General features: G+C 41.6%; 1 protein-coding gene across 3 annotated transcripts; it reads left to right on the top strand.

Moving 5' to 3' along the window:
- The first annotated feature begins 298 nt into the window (after positions 1–298).
- On the top strand, positions 299–18,945 carry si:zfos-943e10.1 (GRAM domain-containing protein 2B). Of its 3 annotated transcripts, none has more exons than XM_028587293.1 (13): positions 299–527; positions 9,940–10,113; positions 11,339–11,399; positions 11,561–11,633; positions 11,728–11,831; positions 11,958–12,056; positions 12,233–12,304; positions 12,626–12,694; positions 12,872–12,968; positions 13,315–13,404; positions 13,864–13,963; positions 16,170–16,277; positions 17,453–18,945. In XM_028587293.1, exons 1-13 carry the CDS (start codon positions 436–438, stop codon positions 17,466–17,468), a joined length of 1,155 nt encoding a protein of 384 aa, XP_028443094.1. In that variant the 5' UTR covers positions 299–435; the 3' UTR covers positions 17,469–18,945. The 3 variants fall into 3 exon arrangements, with proteins under 3 accessions (XP_028443094.1, XP_028443093.1, XP_028443095.1); XM_028587292.1 differs by having other exon boundaries at positions 301–527; positions 9,937–10,113; XM_028587294.1 differs by lacking the exon at positions 299–527 and adding an exon at positions 8,715–9,041 and having other exon boundaries at positions 9,937–10,113.
- The last annotated feature ends 138 nt before the right edge of the window (positions 18,946–19,083 follow it).

Genomic DNA, 19,083 nt, shown 5'->3' with positions numbered 1-19,083 from the left:
GCTGATATGCTGAACAATAGCGTTTATTATCAGTGATAATAAACGCTATTGTGAAATCACAATGTGTATTCCCCAAGTGGTTCAAACGTGAGACGTTAAAACTACATGCAAATCATTTATTTAAAGGACCAGATAACCAGCACAATTATAACACAGGCCTTAAGAAGAGTCAAGAAGGAGACAACCCGACTACCATATAAGGTAATGGGCGGTCGGTCAAAGTCATCTACCCCGTTCTGATTGGAGAACCGGGCTGACATGACTTTTTTTCACAAGTCATATCCGACGCTGATTGGTCGGCCGACTTGGTCCGATATAGGCTCATTATCATAATCAGCCGTGGATGGAGTGAGGGTAAAAAAAAAAAAAGGAAGCAGAAGCCAAACAAGAACGGTGGAGTCTGGCGTGGAACGTCGACCTCTGGTTGAGGGAAGAATGCTTGAAAACAAGAGAGACAGGTTGAAAACTTTCCTCAGGAAGATCGACGAGAAGGCCATCGTCAGAATCAAGCATTTCATGAAAGAAAGGTAGGCGGAGTGAATGTGGCGAGATGAAACGCTATCTAACGGTAAGCAACATCAACAGGGTGGATGCTAACGGTTAACATTAGCATTCATTTACCGATGACAACCTGTCCGATAAGATTGGATTGTTTTATCTTATGTTATGGTGCTATTTAACACACACCAGGAAACGTGTTTGTAGAATTGATTTGAACTGAAACCTACGTAAGGGGAGAATACGTCTTTCAGTCAATGAGTAACGTTAGATAATGCTAGCAGGTTAGCAACACGCCGGAATGAAAATGTGTTGGCATATCAATTCTTTTGCTAACGTTACAATCAATTACACTCACTGGCACTGATATTAAACCGTAACGTTAAACAACCAGTAATTGTTGGCTTCTGAGTTAAAATACACTTGGTAGTTGTAGACGGTGGCTGTTGTGAGTAGCCTAGATTTGCAATATTTAATGTAACGTTAACGTTGCATTAGCACAAATGGAGAATCTACACTCTGTTGTTAAGCATACGCTATATGTTACGTTGTTGGCCTAGCTAACGGGCATGTTTGAACTGTTGGTGACCTAAACACCTGATCATCGTTAATATATGTATAATGCTTAAAGACAAACTTGGATAACACTAAATAAAATGCTTTTTAGTGGTAAAATACAAATGCTTGTTAGCATAATGGTGGCCATTTATCTTGGAAGTATTTTCGTGGGTTTAGTTTCATGTTTGGCCTTTTTTTAAGTGTTTGTACAGACGCAATGCAAGGGGTTTCATTAGTGTCCTTTCTCATTGGGCCATTTCCAAGAACACAATGATTGGCCCATATTATAGCACTATAAAGTGGTGTTAATACATGTGTTGTTAGTGTCTCGTACCTGGCTAATCTATTCTAGGCAGTGTAAATAAACAGCATTGCATATGTTTGAGTGCCATAAAGGGATGCTAGTCCAGATCTGGTTGGTTCTTAATCTCGCCTGTGCCTCCTGCTCAGAATGTATATCGGTGAGATTGGCATCACTTTTTTTGTCCTTCTGTAATGGATGATCCAGCCCTATTGAGATCCACAGCAGACCAGCCTGGCAGGGGCACATTTGTTCACAACCACATTCACTCATACACTCTTTTAAACATGCACACATATATTGTCTGGTACGTCTTATGTTTTCCCAGAAAAGATGGTACATGGTGTTATGCAAATTCTCACTGTTAGTACACCTCATCCTCTGAGCTTGGCCTTTCACTTTCCTCCCCATACATAGCCATTTGATGGAGTACAAGAGCCCTCCCAATCAGTCTTGGCCTGCTGCTTATCAGCATAGCTATCATGTGTCTGCAGTATGGTATGTGGGGTGATTATCTGTTCCCACAACACACACACGTAAATGTGTGTTATGTCAGGGCTCAGTTAGTCTCGCTTTCCTCCAAAGCGAGCTGGAGGAGAGTCTGGCTACTCCACATAGCATTCGGGATGGGAGGATAACGTGCTCTGGTTTATTGGCATTTCTTTAAACCAATCACAATCGTCTTAGGCGGTGCTAAGCACCGGCGAAAAGCTGCAAAATGTGCTCGGAAGGAACTTGTTTTGGTGGAGCGTGTGTACGTTTTAAAAGTTGTTTTAGTCAAGCAAAAGAAAATGTAGATTGGACAGATAGTCTAGCTAGTTGTCTGGATTTACCCTGCAGAGATCTGAGAAAAGGTTAACTGTAGTCCTCATAAATCGACCGGAGTTTAAAATGCCAAGGCAACGGATATCCGGTCTAAATGAGTGAAATCCAGCAGATTTTCCAGCGGCCGCGGAGCAATCCCGGAAGTGGAACGTCAGGGATATACTGTAGACTAGGCCTCAGTGAGCCAAGGATCTTATCATGTAAATGCAGTATCCATCTATAGTCATTTATTCCGCTCTATGTTCTTGTCAGTTTGTTCTTAAATCTTTCTTTTTATGAAGGTGAAAATGGCAACAAAAAAAGTGTTACAGTTAAACGTGAGTAGCCAAGTAGTTGAAGGTAGGAAATGAGTGCATCACATGTTTTAACTAAACGGCTACTTGCCAGCTCATTGTAAGTCGCTGCATACAGGTTTGTAATGCACACAGTGGTAAAATATGAATGGCCATGTTTCAACAGGGAAGAACATTGCTGCAAAGCTTGTTTAGACGGAGGAGCCTGGAATAGGCTGGGTGGGGCTGCTTTGCAGGCGTTCTGTTGGCTCCAGGAAGATGCTCCCAGGGCAAACCCCAAGTTAGAGGATGAAAACCACATCTGCTCAACTATTTATCGCTCAATGAGGGGTTGCGTACTAACCAGCTGGTCACAGTTGAAATTGTGTGTTGCCTCTGTCAGGAAAGTCCTAATGACAACACCACTTGTCACAGAGCCAAGAAAGGCTATATTCTTCTTAACTGTTTCACCTTTTGGTACTCAAAGTAGCCTGGTGAATTCTACCTAAAGTAGCTAAGTTGCCATAGGTCAGACTAATTTCAGACACATGCAAGCTTATCTAAAAGCTGGGTGCTTTTTTTTTTTTTTTTAAATAGTAACTTGCTTTCAAGATAAACCCAGTCCTTTTGGAAAGTAGGAATACATCCTTGGCATCACTGTGTCACGGTAAGCTGCTCATTGAAGGTTGAAGTATCTGTAGGAAAAACAGCCAAAGAAAGAAAAATGCAATCCACTCTTCTCAGAAAAAAGTTTCACCCTAGGCACATGTAGCCTAACAGTTTTGGATATGATTATTTACCTGGACAACCTGCTGCTCTGAGGAGTTGAGATCAACACAATTCTACTGTAGATTCAGTCCAAGCCCCCCTTGGATACAGTAGATTCCATGAAATGGAATACTTTTAACGATTTTAAAGTCAGGCAGGACTTTGCAGCCACCACCACGCCCCCCTCCAGCTCACATGCCTGGTAGCTGAAAGTACTCTTGAGTCGCCATGAAGAAAGACCCTCTCTGTGTCCAGTTAGCACAGAGGAAGTGGCGGGTGATGCTGCATGCACAAGGCCACATGACTTCCCACTCACACAGTTGTTGCTGTAACACATGTACACAGGCTCGCTCTATTCCATTTGGCACACATGCACACGCAGTTTTCCAGCAGCTGATTTCGCCATGACCACTGGCTCGCTTCCTTACCCTTCATGACTGCTCCATTGAAGCTCGCACACATGCACGTGTCTGTGCATGCATGTATACATATACAGAATCACTTTCAGTCCAACCCAGAATAATATTTTAAATTTTCGCATTTTGGCAATAATTTGTCAGTTTCTGATTTTTAAAATAGGTAAAATAACAGAAAACTAAACTAGATTATCACAGATTAGGACTCTCAGGTGTGTGTGCGTGGTTGCAAAAAACTTGAAATATATTAATTATCCCATTGGGCTCAATGAAGCACAGCTGCTTTTTAAAAAAAATTTTGGGATTATGGTAGTTTTGATTGGATGATGGGGGAATCGGCTGTTCATGACATGACAAAAATTATCCACGGTTCTCCAGAAGATGGTGCTCTCACACTATCTGGTTTTGCAAATTCTCTGATTTCATGGAGATTACGTGGATGTAAAACGTTTGTCAGCCTCACATTTAAACCTGGGGCTCATGTTGTTGGAGCAGTAATGTTGCCTGTAAAGGGCACTAGCACTAAACAGCTGACGTCTGCAGCAGGACTCCTGGGATCATATGTCCCATCTCGGAACAGCAAGTCAAAGCATCATAATTCTATACCCGGAAGAGTTATTTTGTCGGCTGGAGCAATCGGTCGCCATGTCAGTCCAAACTAGTTTCCAGTGAATTTAAACATAATTTTATAATTCTAGTGTAGATTTTAATATATAACTTGCCAGTGATTTATTCTTTAAATATTAATGATCAATAACTAGAAAGAGGTATTTCCTGCCCTGTTTTATACCATAAGAGGGCCAGTGTCAGCCTTGTGCACATGCATTTTAATTTGTGCAATTCAGAAGTTTATAGATGAATATCATGAGAAGTGCCCTTGCACCCCCTCACAAGCATTGTGCAGTCTGACCTGTAGATAAAATGGAGAGCATGACCAAACTAGTCATACATTATGTCATTGTGTAACTTATTGATAAAACTATAGTGAAAATGAATGATTCCCTTTTTTGCTGGGGACCCCCTGGAACACCCTGAAGGATCCTTGGTGGTCCCTGGACCTGCAGAGATTTAGGAAGTGACTTTATGCCATCGGGGATAGCAGGGGTTAAAGGATAAAACAGTGGCCCAATTAACCTTTGACATCTCATAGCCTGCAATCCAACATTGAGTGTTTTAAGTTGTTGGGACACAGGACAAATGTGTAGTCTGTTGGTGAGCAAGTTGGGGTTTCAGTTTCAGGCACAAGAACTCTGAGAGGCCACATGGCTGTAGCAAGGAACAAACCTGTGCCATTTTGATTATGGCAAAATGTATTCATAACCGCGTTCATCCTGCAGCTCCACAACGAGAGTTGTACAGTGAAAACATGGCAGGCGTTGGTGAGACGGGAGAGGTAAGGGATGATATATGGTGGCTAAATTTGGACTGATGTCACGAGTGCAGTTGTACTTTATCTTAAGTTTCCTGAATAGTGATTTTAATAGTTATAGAAATGGCCAATTGAACTGCAGCACTCAGGTGAGGTTTGTGAATGAAACGGGTCTGTTACATTTACAGTACATAGTGTACTATGTTCATCCACTGCTTTTCATTATAAATTATTCTTTGCTTTTCTCCCATTTTCCCTCTAGTCAAACACAAATAGTCTTGTATGTGATGGCTCCATTTACATCATCCACAAAGAGTATGTGCTAGCCATTGTCATGCACATTGCACCGGCTGCTTTTAAAGCCATCTTCTTGTTGTCATGTAAAACAGGCCATTGAATTTTGTTGTTTGGCCTTCTAAACGGAGAATAACCGAGCACTGTTTCTCTCACCCCCACATTTCCACCGTCTACCCCCTACTGTTGTAGCTGTTTTCCATTATATCTAGACTGAGAAAGGACTCTGAAAGGACAAAGCTTGGGAGGGCATTTCAGGCTTGAACCCCAACTAGTCTTTTCACCCCCTGTTTCTTTTTTACTTTCCTGCTGTGTGTTTCTGGCGCTATCTTCACGTTGTGCCCTTTGGTGCTCTAAAACATGCAGTAAAACAGACCTTTACACCCTTGTATTTTTGGCTCAGTGCTCAGGGTCTAAGTGCAAAAGATACAGCTGCCCTACTCATTTGGCTGCCTGGACCAGACTACAAGCTTTTAGAGATCGTGGAAAACGTGGAGGGAGAAGTCGGTTGGTTATGGAGAGAGGGAAAGGCTTGTTGAACCAACAGGGCGCTGTGGCCGAGTCTCATTGCTCTGAGGATCTGGGAAGGTAAGGCGAGCACACATATCCAATTTCTGATCTCAGACAGTACTTCTCAACCCGTCTCCGATAAGGAAGCGCTAACTTAAGCAACGTTGAGGAAATGTAGGCTCGTTGTTTTCAAATAGGGAGAAAACCTAGCCAATTTGTTTTATTTTCCACTGTGGGGAAACTTTGGAAAAGTAGTTTTGTTGGTCATCAGTCTCATATCAGTGCTTCAAATCCAAAAAAAATTGTGATCAACATCCAGTTTGCATCTGTGATGAATTGATTTGTCTGGTCTCTAAGATGATACCAGAACAACTGCAGATAAAGAAATGGATCAATGTGTTTGTCACTAATCTTTTATTTCACAGAACATGTCTCATGTGAGGTTGCCGTTTGTTCTGTAACCCCCACCACTCTGAAGCAAGTCCAGATAAATTTGCCTCTATTACCCCGTGCATGTCCATTTTAATCCTGCTGCTGCAGAGAATTTGATTTGCCTATGCCTGCTTTGAAATGTCAGGCCTGGGGGTACAACTATGCCTAACGTTGATTGTGTCAGGTCAGGTGGTCATAGTGTTCCAACAAGTAAGTAGGTCAGAGGTCAAGGCTTCTGTCTGGCCATACCGCACCCAATCCAGGCAGGCTACCTCAAGCTTTGTAAATATGAACTATGCATTGCATAGTTAATTTTGTAAGAAGGTTTTTCTCCATGCTTTAACCTTTTGATTATTACACTGGTTATTGTCACGCACCTGTTCACCCTTAATGGCTGTGTCCCTGAACATTTTTATATGGCTGTGGCCTTGAACACTTTTATAGGTTATAGTCTTTCCTTTCGTTTCACTCTTGGTTCTTACATCATCATTTTCTATATGACGGTGTTTCTCGGAACCTCTGCAATAAACCTACACAGTATTATTGAGTGGCTGACTGCCAGACTGTCTGCGTGTTTTGACACAAACTGCATGCTTATGAGGGTACAGATAATCATAGTCTGAGGAGCGGTCATCAGAGTAGTGCAGGGACTTTACTGTGACAATATTACCAAGAAATTCAATTAAAATTCCATAATCTGTAGAAAAATTGCAACCCTTAACCTAAGGCTGAGTGCTTCTTAAATATAAAGCACATCCATCTGAAAGAACTGATGAGTGCTGGCGGCTGCCCGAGTGTTACAGGAAGCCGCTTCAACGTGACCGTGTTAATGGTTAGGGTTAGTCCTGAGTAAAGAGAGGAAGTTGTTGAGAAATTCAAACGGTCAATAGTCTTTAAATACTGCCTATATTGCCCTGCCACTTTAAATGGTTTCAGGTGAGCATATATGAGCACAGTCAATGGTTGACTGCCTGGTCAATGGTTCAGCACTCATTATAAAATAGTTCTCACAGTGTGTTACCTTTTATCTAAACACCAGCTATAGTAGCTTACTTGCCCCAAAGTTTACTAATATGGTATTGCCTTGATATTTTATAATTCATTCAATTTTATTTATAGTGTCAAATCATAACACTTTACAGATAGAGTAGGTCTAGACCTACTCAACAATTTGCAAAGACCCAACAGTTCCCCACCAAGAGCAAGCATTTGGTGGGACAGTGGCGAGGGAAAACTCTTTTTACAGGCAGAAACCTCGGACAGACCCTGACTCTTAGTGGGTGGCCATCTGCCGCTGCCGGTTGGGACACAGAGACACTGATACAGTAGAGAAGTATGATTCATAATCATTTTAGCAGATATGATGAACAGTGGCAATTATGGTAACAATAAAGATAATAGAACTATCACTAGAAATAATAGTAGCCGTGCAGGGCGTAGCAGGGCGTCAAGTAGGACCACAGTAGCAGCTGCAAACACGATTTAGCTGCCACCCCAATCCAAGTAAAGTATATAAGTTATAAGTACTTTATATTTTAGAATATAGGACTTTACTTAACATGATTAATAACTAACTTTCATGACACTTAAGAATGTAACTAGATTCAAATACACAAGCAGGACATCAGTTCTTTAATGTATTTTTTTATTTTTTTATATTAAAAGCTCTTTTTGTACTGATATAAGGAAGTGCTGCTGGTTGCAATTTCATAGTCAGACAGTCAGGACTGGTTACAGGTTTGCCATCCACCTCAAGTGTAAAGATGCCACCCAATCAGTTTTTCTCTTTCTCTTTGACCTTCTCCACTCACTCAGTTGATGCGGTACATACATTGTTCAAGGATAACTGATGGGATAAAAGATAGTAGCACAAACTCCTCATCAACCCAGACTGATTTCTTTTTTTTTTATTTCTTTATTTTTTTTATAAATAATGTGCAGGACTTGGGCAGTGAAACAGCCTATGCACTCTTAAGTAGCCTGTTTTTTATTATGCTGCTAGTTGTTGAGAGGCTGTGTCCCTTTTTTCAAATGATTTCTTTTGAAGTTCTTAACACCCTGAGTGTGTTTAAGGAAGACTTGAGGTTATGTTGTGTTGTTCTGCTATCTCCTTGGTATGATTCATTGCCTGAGGGGAGACGGATAATATACCACTCCTAGATCGGGCCAGTCTGAGCACCTCACAAGTACTCTTTAATAACACACAAAGCTTTTTTTTTTTTTTTTTTTTTTATGAAGTCTCTGCAGTGCTTTGCCACACCAGAACAAATACCAACAAGACCGGATTTTGATGTTGGATGAAGTTTGTCAGTGGATTTTCCTTGTTTTCTTAAGTGTGTGTGTCTGTGTGTGTGCACGCATGCGTGTGCATGGCTCTGGGGGAGTGGTTGGGGGAGTGGCTGAGTTTAACGTCACCCACTACGGAGTGTCACACCATTCTCATCACAAAGTTGTTTCCTTGTACAAGCACTTTCACACTGCAGTACAGCAACAGGTTGTTTTTTTTTTTTTTTTTTTCTGGCAGGATGTGGCAAAGGAAACGTTGACTTAACTAGGACAACAACTCATCTTGGACCACACATTTAAAACCGAGAGAACTATACAAATCTTTTTGGACGTTTTTATTATCTCTGTGTCTTTTATTTTAAAAGTTCTCAGCTTTGATGGCGTGAGGCCATTAAGCATAGCTTGGAGATAGCAAAACGTTTTGAGTTGGGATTGATTCTATAGGAAAAGGAAATGCCTACTGTCGGTGGCTATATGAGTTTTCGTTCATCAAAGCGATTTAAATTGACCAGGTAAGGTGGTCTTTGTTGTTTGTCTTTAGTAGTTTTGAGATGGAGATTTGTGTAGTCTCATATTAGTCCTGTATCGTCATTGTTAATATGATTTACATGTTTAGATTGTGTCATTAGATTTTAGCAAACTCTCTTTCAATCTATCTATGCATTTGTGGCTTGTTAGTTTTGGTCAATGACAGATCATGGCCTTAAAAGAGTTCCTTGGCTGTAGTAAATCCTGCAACCTTCCTTTTTACAGGCTGGCTTGTTTTACAGTTTATTGAAATGGCATATTTGCCTTGTCAGTTTTGGAGCATGAGCCTACGTTGATCAGCTTGTAAAGCAGCCAGGAGGTGCACTCGTACAGCCACAACCGGAGCGTTGACGCAGAGTATATCAGTACAACTTTGTGTAATCTTTCCCAGCACACCATAAAGATAAGCCCATTGTCTGCCAATTGTCAGTCCAGTCAATACATAGGGTTTTAAGTTGAGTAGAATTGGAGTGATTTAAGTTACTAAGATCTGTTTAATGACTGTTGTTTGGTGCTAGATGATGACACTCTGTAGAGTACAGGAGATTGCTACAGGCATCTTTAACCGTAATAGAGCTAGGTTCATTCAGATGGTGGCTGGTGTCGATTTCCTACACTGACTTCTTCCTGTCTTATTTTAATATGTTATCATTTAGGTCTTTGTCATCTGTTTTCATGTTTTCAGCTGGGTTAGAGTCATTTTTCCACAGAAGTAAAGTTTTATCAGTGGGTGTAATCGTGCTGTTTGTTTTGTAATGTCCTTGCTGTAAGTCTTCTTAGAGAAATTCCCCATGCATAGTGAATGTGCACACGAAAATGATTGTAAAACAATATATTGCATGTTTCTAAATCTTTATTTATTTATTTTTCAATGTCCAGCAGCTACCCAGTAGAGAGCAGTGGTGGCGGGCTGCCAGCCAAAGTGAAGAAAAGCAGGAGCAGCTCAAGCAATGGCAGCATCAAGAAGGTGAAGAGCAGGAAAGACCTGAGCATGGAGGCGTCCCAGCTCGACCTCCAGCAACCGCACAAAACCATCACCAGACAAGTAGCCATCAGGTAGGACTGATGGGAAAAGAGTGGGAATTCTACAAAATGCAACAACAACAAAAAAATCAATGACTCAAATGATCAAAAAATAAAGCCTTGAAGCTCTTAAATGTTTTTGAATATAATCCTTCACAAGCACACACAGACTGTGCTAAATGTTTTGCAGAACTCTAAATCTTAGACATGACAGTGAATCGCGTGCACGGCAGTGACAAAGATCGAAGAAAACAAAAAACTCTGGCACTCAGAGCTAAATAATGTTCTTTATTGCTTCTATGTGAGTGCCAAAGTTTTTGTATTCATAGATCCGCGATGAACCACTTGTGAAAACACAGATCTACATTCAGATTCAAACATTCAGCCAAGAGAAGGTCTTACTTTCACACATATTCACCGTAAGTTGTTTTAAAATCTAAAAACTGAAATGTAAGTGATAAACCTCGCAGACTCTTAACAAGTCTTATCCGATGTGGGGAAAATACTTTTTCTCAGTCTTGGAATGAAAATGACAAGGGATGAGTGGAGTGGAGGCTATTCTCAACACATATCACAAGACCGAACTCTCAGCTTGTGTTCAGTCGTGACACACTCATGACTGAACAGCTTTGTACACCGACTGTCTTCTCACATGATTCAAATGTTTCAGCTAGATTTGTGTTGGTATGAAGAGTGTTATTCATCCCCAACTGCTGCCTACGTGACAATGTGATTACCCAGCCACTTGCAACGTCATTTTGGATTGAGTAACCTCAACACTAACCAAAGTTCAGTCAAGAAAAAGGCCTGTTAGTGGCTGGGTTAGCTCAGCTGGTAGAGCAGGCACACATATATAGAGGTTTACTCCTCGACTCAGAGGCCGCGGGTTCGACTCCGACCTGCGGCCCTTTGCTGCATGTCAATCCCCCCCTCTCTCTCCCCTTTCATGTCTTCATCTGGCCTGTGAAAAAGGCCTGTTACAAATACTAGAATTTTCCGAGTGGGCATGGTGAACACTGCCTTACTTACTTTGGGCAGTTTCGAGCCCCCACTGCCCTGCCACCATAGTCGGATAAAACGTACTGTAGTTACAAAACAAATATGGAACTAATCCTTTTTACACTAAATGATTTTTGTCCTCAAATATTCATTTGGCATGGAGATGTAGGCAAGTCGTGTAGTCTGTCTGTATCTTCTCACATAAACCTGCTGAAACCACAGACTTCCTTTTCAAATTGACACTTCTTTTTCTCGGCAGGTCGCAGACATTTGATGACAGCAGAGGCTTTGAGAGGACGGAGGGCACTGGCACACAAAGTGTAAGTCCACATCTTTTCATTTAAACATTTGAAGTAGATTATCATACTTCAGGTGGAAGTACAGCCCTTTGTGGTACTTGTAGTGCACCATGATGTTGTTGGGTGAAAGCTGCTCTGCTGAAGGGTCTGGATTTTTGCTTAAATTGTTTTTTCTCTTTTAGAGTTTCATGAAGCACAACAAGACATTCCACAAGTTGTTTCCAGAAATTTCCGAGAGTGAAGACTTGATACATGGTAGGTAAACAATCAAAAAAGGAAAGGGAGAATAAATGACAAGAAGAATGAACCACCTAAAACTTAAGGCGTTTGTCTTCCTTTCCTCTCCCAGCATACATCTGTGCCCTGCAGAAGGAAGTGCCCTACCATGGTCGACTGTACATCACTGACACCAATGCCTGTTTCTACTCCTCTGTTCTGCTCAAGGACACTAAGGTAGGCTGCAGCTCTGCCCTGGCTATACATATGTAAATAATTTGATTTCTTTTTGTGATTGGTATTTCACCACATTGTTCACACTTTCCCTAACCTTTTCTGTTTTGTGGCTGTGTCCTCTTGCAGTTAGTTATTCCCGTTTCCTGCATCCACATAGTGAAGAAGCAGAACACCGCTTTACTGGTACCCAACGCCTTGTCGATTCGCACCACAGAAGGAGACAAGGTCAGTTTCTCACCTACAGCCCCACACAGGCCTCTCAGTTTACCTGTGATGGCCATACAGTCTATTTAATAACTAGAGATGGTTGAAGTCAAATGTAAGCTTTAGATGTAATCTAATCAGTGACCGTGTTTGGCAGATGGCTAATTTTTGTTTTTTAATTCCCTCTCATTGTTCAGTACCTGTTTGTGTCGCTGCGGAACAGAGAATCATGTTATCAGCTGCTGCGTTCAGTATCTCCTCAGCTAGAGGTGAGTTGCTCAGGTCAAATGTTACAGAGTTTTAAGACATTTAGAAGTTCTGCAATGGTAAAAGGAAAACAGTATATTTGCTCATTACAAAAAATATAGTTCTGGAAATGTGTTTAGTTTTACAGTGGAAAGAGGGCAGCAACCCTGCTGTTGTAACCTTGTTGCACAGCTCTAAACCATTTATTTATATTTTGACTAAATGCAAGTCCGAGCATGCGGACTTATCAAATCCATTCGCCAGAACTAACTTCATGATAAGTTACTTTTCAAAAATACAAGTTTTAATACATCTAAAAATCGAAACATGTCTCTCTGTTACAGGATGGCAGCACAAATAGTAGCCCTATCTTCTCCTCGGCTGAGAACAGCTTCGATAAGAGCAAACTTGAGGTAAGAGACCTTTTCTCAAAATTGCAAACATGTAATCTCCCGTTATTGTTACAGGGCTCAAAGTTAAAATTTTTATAGGAGAACATAATGTCCCTGTAAGTAAAACATTGTGGATCTGGCTGAATTATAGGATAGACCAGTTTTGTGACAGTGTTCCTTGCTCTCGTATCTCAACAGAACTCCAGCCAGTCCAGTCTGGACAACAGCTTGGACCAATTCGATGGCTCCGAGTCACAATCTTTACAGGACCAGCCTCCGCACAGACCACTCAGAGGTTAGAGTCTATGTTTACACTATGTTTACATGCAAAACGGCAAACCTAGTTGTTAATGTAACAACTGTTACCTTTTTACCTAGAATAATCTTGCATGATAGAGAACTCTAAACAGTATTTCTAAGTAACCCATGGTGCATTTGAAGTGCCTGCAAGAATCTTTTTGGGAAGTTGACGGTAAAATTAATCCTTCCAAAATCCAAAAACTGTTGGCCGTTTGTTTTGGTGCCGTTATCTCCCGTTCTCATGTCTCTTCAAAGCAAGTTGACGTGCAAAGTCCAAGGTCTAATAGCAGGCTAACATTGATTTCTTTTCTCCCATTTCTCTCTCTCTCTCCCTTCTTCAGAGGCAGTGCCTAATGGGAATGTCCCCGCTTTCAGGAACCTAAACATGCAGCAGAGTGACAGCTCATCCTTTGAGGAGCTGTCAGTATCAGGTGAGACATTCATACAGATTGCAATTACTTACCAGCTGAATCCTAAACCCTCAGCTCAACTCTTGACTGTGGTTGGTTGGTTTATTTATCAAAGTTGCTGGTAGAGTAGACAACTGATTGTCATTTTAGGCACTTTAGGGGCCTCCAATAAAAAGTGGCTTGTTTTTAATTCCCAGATACAAAGCAGATGCAGGCAAATATAAATTTGGAAAAGTGTTAGTTGAAAGATGTCTATATTTGAATCTTGCAGTTACAAAGAAGCCCATAATTTCCTTTCTAATCATAAGGGTTTTCATGATATTGGGATCATTTCTCTGTTTGCTCCTAGCTTCATTGTGCATCTTGCTCTCCGCAGTCATGTCTATACTATGCATGTACTGTACATACTGTAAGTTACATCCTACCAACATGACAGCATTGATAATCATGCTATGTTTACTTTTCGTTTTCCGGGTTCAGGTGGATCGTGGGTTTGGAACGTAACAGAAAAGGCCAAATCCCTGCTGGTTCAGAGAGAGGCCAACAACCTCAACACCCTACTCTTTATTTACTTGATTTTGTGAGTAGCACTTCCTCTCTATAATATGTTTTATCTTTTGCTCTCTATCTTTGTCTCCCTTTATTGTCAAATCCTACGCCTTATCTTACCTTTCCTATGTGCTAATCTAAATGTGCTCCTCACTCTTGAAGTCACTGCCCTTAAAAGAGAGGCTGAGGAATTTCAGAAAGTAGCAACACACTAGGTGATCTTGTAGAGTCGCATTACGTCCAAGCTTGACAATTTAGCATAAGAAATGTACAGCAGTCCCTTAAAGGTGCAATATGTAATATTGTATGTAATACTGGCAGCTAGCGGTTAAAATAGTTACTGCACTACCAATTCAAAATACTGGAGAGTCGTCTCCCCCGCCCCCTCCTGCCCAGACTCGAAGTTCAGGCTGAGACCGCAGCATTCACAACAATGTAGCTGGACGCTTTTCTCACATAGCCAGACATTACTCCACAGCACAGCAGAGTACCTAACGTTAGATGCTAGTCTCACATAGCCAGACATTACTCCACAGCACAGCGGAGTAGCTAACGGTAGATGCTAGTCTCACATAGCCAGACATTACTCCACAGCACAGCGGAGTAGCTAACGGTAGATGCTAGTCTCACATAGCCAGACATTACTCCACAGCACAGCGGAGTAGCTAACGGTAGATGCTAGTCTCACATAGCCAGACATTACTCCACAGCACAGCGGAGTAGCTAACGGTAGATGCTAGTCTCACATAGCCAGACATTACTCCACAGCACAGCGGAGTAGCTAACGGTAGATGCTAGTCTCACATAGCCAGACGTTACTCCACAGCACAGCGGAGTAGCTAACGGTAGATGCTGGCTATATTGACAGTCATAAAAGCCAGTGCTCACGCTGAGCTCTGTAACCAACTGACAGACACACTTTCTCGGCTTAAAATTACAGTATGAACCGCTAAAAAAACAACAACCTCACTGTCCTCTCCACACGCCAGTCAGGCACACTTCCTCGGCTTAGAATTACAATACGAAACGCTAAAAATACCACTACCTTGCCGACGGAACACACTTCATTGGCTTAGAATTACGGCAACAATCGCTAAACACACTGCAAACTCACAGTCCTCTCTTTCCGATTTACAGCCCCCCTCTCGTGGGTTTAAAATAACTCACCGTTGTCGGCCGCTGAAGAGGCTACACGCTGTAAACAGCCATGGGTTGCTTGCCTGGTCCTCCCGGTAACGTTAACAGTTAGCAGGGTTAGCATAACGCCGTTAGCCAGGACCAGTCGGGATCACTTTATTGGCTATGTCTCAATTGTTTTTGCGAGTAACCAACTCGGGTACTCTAGTTATATAATTCAATGTGAGTACACAAATGTTGAAATGACAAAAAATGCCCGTCCCTAGTAGCTGTGATAAATTAGCCTGAAGCTAATGCTTACCTGTTCAGGAGAAAATAAGCCAACTCTGCGTCCTTTTGGGATCTAAGCTGTCTCCATCTTTCAAATACATCTCCAATATTTACCAGGGGGTTGTTACGTCTCTGGTCACGCAACTGTTAGAAACATGCTGTTTTCTTTTTTTATGTCATGTATAATCTATCTCCGTTGATCCTGTTCGTTTGTTTGCTGCTTTCATGGCTGTACTAACGTTACAGCTGTAGTGCGCTGGGTTTACGTTTTTACAGGTATATCTGGCAACCCGGCCTGCCTGTCAAACTGGGCCGTTGATAACAACACACAGATCAAAACATAAACATAAATTCCGTCACAGAATGTAAATTTCAAAAAGAAAAAATATTGACATTAGCATTGTTGTCAGAAAAGATAGTATTTCAGTTTAACATGTTTCCTTAATATCTGATGAGGCCTTGGTGTCATTTTTGGATTTATTACAGTACAAATATTACATATTGGACCTTTAAACTATATTGCAACCCATTAAGGTTGAGACTTTTTTTTTTTTTTTTTCTTCTTCTTCCTGCTTACATACAATAAGTGGTCCTCCAGTGTTGTAAAAGGTAATGTTTTATTGACAGTGCAGTTAATGGATATGCAATTGTGACATGCAGTCCTTTTGATGCCTTCTGAAAGGACTATAAAAAATATAGGCATTAACCAAGTGTTGAGCTGTTAGTTTTCTATGTACCTGCTATCAGCCGAAATCATTGACCTTTATCACGGTAAATACGTAAGCATGAAAAAGGCAATATGTGTGACAATTTTATTTTTTTTGTTACAGGGTTGTACTGCTGCTGTTGTCTTCTGGCTACATTGGCTTACGTATCGTGGCCCTGGAGGAACAGCTGTCATCCCTAGGGGCGCTGTCTGAGTTCACTTTACAGAGCGGGTAAGAAGTCTTTCTCTTAATATAAATACCCGTCTTATAGGTTGGCTGCAAAAGAGATAGAAAAGTTGAAGCAAGCAGTTTATATTTACCCAGTACAGCAGTTCTGCCTCACAACTACACTCAGACATTAGATTCAGCCTTATTTGTGCCCAGATGGTCCTCAATCATTACACATTACTGCCACCTGGTGGTCAGTGTTGTATACTTACTAAGATACAAGTAAAAAACAGAAGACAAAGTAATCTTAGTTTCACAAGGCTCTAAAAAAGATAACCATATCCTGTTCACCTCAAGACTGTATTGATGCTTAGGAATCAGGAATGTTGCCTATGTTTGCAGATTATATCTACATATTTTATTATATTATTATATTTTATATTATTGTGTTCTCTTTCAAGGAAACGGGTTCAATTAATTCCTGTAATGGGAGTAGCCTTGTTACCAAGTAATTAAATACTAAAGTGTTATGGCATTTTCCATTACATGGTACCTGCTCACCTCGACTCGGCACACTGTGCGTCCCTTTTCCATTGCAGATTTTAGTACCGCCTCAGCTTGGCTGGTCGTCATAGCGACTGCCGTGGGCGTGGCTTGGTAGCGTTGCATTTCCCCTGACTCATTTTCTGGTTCTCCTTCTCCGTAAACAACATGAAATCAACGAGATTCTCCTGCTCCAGATCTCCCACCGTGGTCAGAAAGAACAGGGCACTCACTATATGACTCGCTGTGGAGCTAATTGCCGTCACTCTCTCACTTCTCCCTCGCTCACCAGCTCCCCACACACACATGCAGCGACTCGACACACACGTATAAACATCAGGCCACTTGTATGCTACGGAGAAAGCTCTGCGTGGAGCCTCGGGCAGCAAAAAAACACCGCTGGCTAAACTATTTAAAAATGCCGTCTGCCGCTAGCAATGCAGTGATCAGTGATTCTTTCCGACCAATCTGTAGCCTGCAGGGTTTCACGTCACACCTTCTCGGCTCGCCTCAGCTCACTTGGAACCTCGACTGAGGTGGTACTAAAAAAAGTACCTGTTGGCACAGGTACGAGGGACTTTTTTTCGTAATGGAAAACCAAAAAAGGCGAGGCGAGTAGGTACATGTAATGGAAAAGCGCCATTAGTGTGCTTTTTAATATGGCACTCAACTGGTTCCCTCTTGTCTTTCCATAGGTACCAAGACACATAACACTCAGTGACTGAAGGAGAGATTGGTTGACACGTGTTGGGAGGATTACTTCAACCTCTTCCAGCAGGACGCAGCGGGAGAAATTGAATGTACTCAAGACTGTGCTCCCAACATGGCCTGTGCTGTCGGCTAGAGGAAAAATGGCCAACCTGTGCAATTTTAGAGGCAACTTGTTAACTTGAAGGGCTATACTTCCTCCTAGTAGACAAATGGACATGCCACGATTTAGTCACATAGCCGAACCAAAATCCATACACACCCTGCCTGGTTGCAGCGTGTCTGTCGTCGAAAACCAAAGCCAAACAGCTCCAACTTAACAATGCACGGCGAGGATTTTAAAATGACTTTCTATCTCTTATTTACCCATCCAACAGCGTGATTTACAAATCTGTCTTTGTCCTTTTAAATTCTGTCGGGTACTGCTCTCCGAATGGTTCTTATCTTTCCAATCAGGTGTGGGTTGAAATGATGATAGCTGAAACCTCAACATCAGATCAGCCCGTGGAGGCGTGATACTCTCCTGATGGTCTTAGCCTTTCTCTCTTTCACCAATCGGCAATGATTGCAGTGTTACTTTCCTCGTCTTTGGCGTGATTTAACCCCGTTGATGATCAATGTTCAGAGGTTATTTTCCCTGCAGTCTCAACTGTGGACGAATGCATCATCAATGCACAAATATGTGATACAATAGGACACGAGTAGGTTGTCTCAGAGGCATCAGTATGGCTTTTCTAGAGAGTCAATTTCAGATGTCTGATGTACTACCAGTCCAGTCTGACCACGTTGTTACAAGTACGAACCTCTTTCTTTCTCTGACGGGCCTCCCGAAGACCAAGTGGCATTTCTCAAATTTTCAGGTTATTTCAAGTAGCACCAATAATGTATTTCTAATGTTCATGAATGTGTCGATATCGACACTCCTGACTGATACTGTAAATGCATTTCTCCTTCTTGTCACCTGAAGAGGAGAATTTGCAGCCCCGCATGCTGTAAGGTCCCTCGTTTTCAACAGCAAAAACAAGTGGTCCCAAGACGAAATTTCAATATGCAACAAATTATTATGCATGGCAAAATGTAATTTATCTTTGTGTGCCGTTTTTAAATGGAGCTTGGTGTTTGTGGGTAAGAAATTGTGTAAGAAAAAAAGCGAAACAAAAAGATTTGAGTGAAAGGAGCAGCTCAGTCGAGCGAGCGCACTTTAAAAAAAAATGTGTTGTGCCTGTCACAGTCGGGACAGAGAAGAAATGTCAAAGCTGGCGTTTTGTGGTATCTGACGGTGCTAAGACCTTTTTAAAAACAAATTGTTTTCACTCAGGGGTGGTGGGCACTACCTGCCACATGGTTTATCTTTTACTTTGTCATTTCAAAGTCTCGTGCTTTGGTGATTTCTCAAATGTCCATTTGAGAAAGAACACTACTTTTCATTGAGATTCACTTGACTTTACTACTTTACTGTATTCAGCTCCTCAGAATGCTTGCCCCCATTTGACACTTTTTAAACTGACCTAACAATTCATATCCACGCCACATCTCAATGACTTAACATCACTCTTGTTGTCGACGCTGTTCTTGACGAGGTGTAGCGATGGGGTTTACTTTTGCTACATCCTGTTTG

Source organism: Perca flavescens, chromosome 9 (genome assembly GCF_004354835.1).
Source record: "Perca flavescens isolate YP-PL-M2 chromosome 9, PFLA_1.0, whole genome shotgun sequence".
NCBI lineage: Eukaryota > Metazoa > Chordata > Actinopteri > Perciformes > Percidae > Perca > Perca flavescens.
Note: the sequence above shows the minus strand (reverse complement) of the source record. Positions and strands in the feature narration are given on the sequence as shown.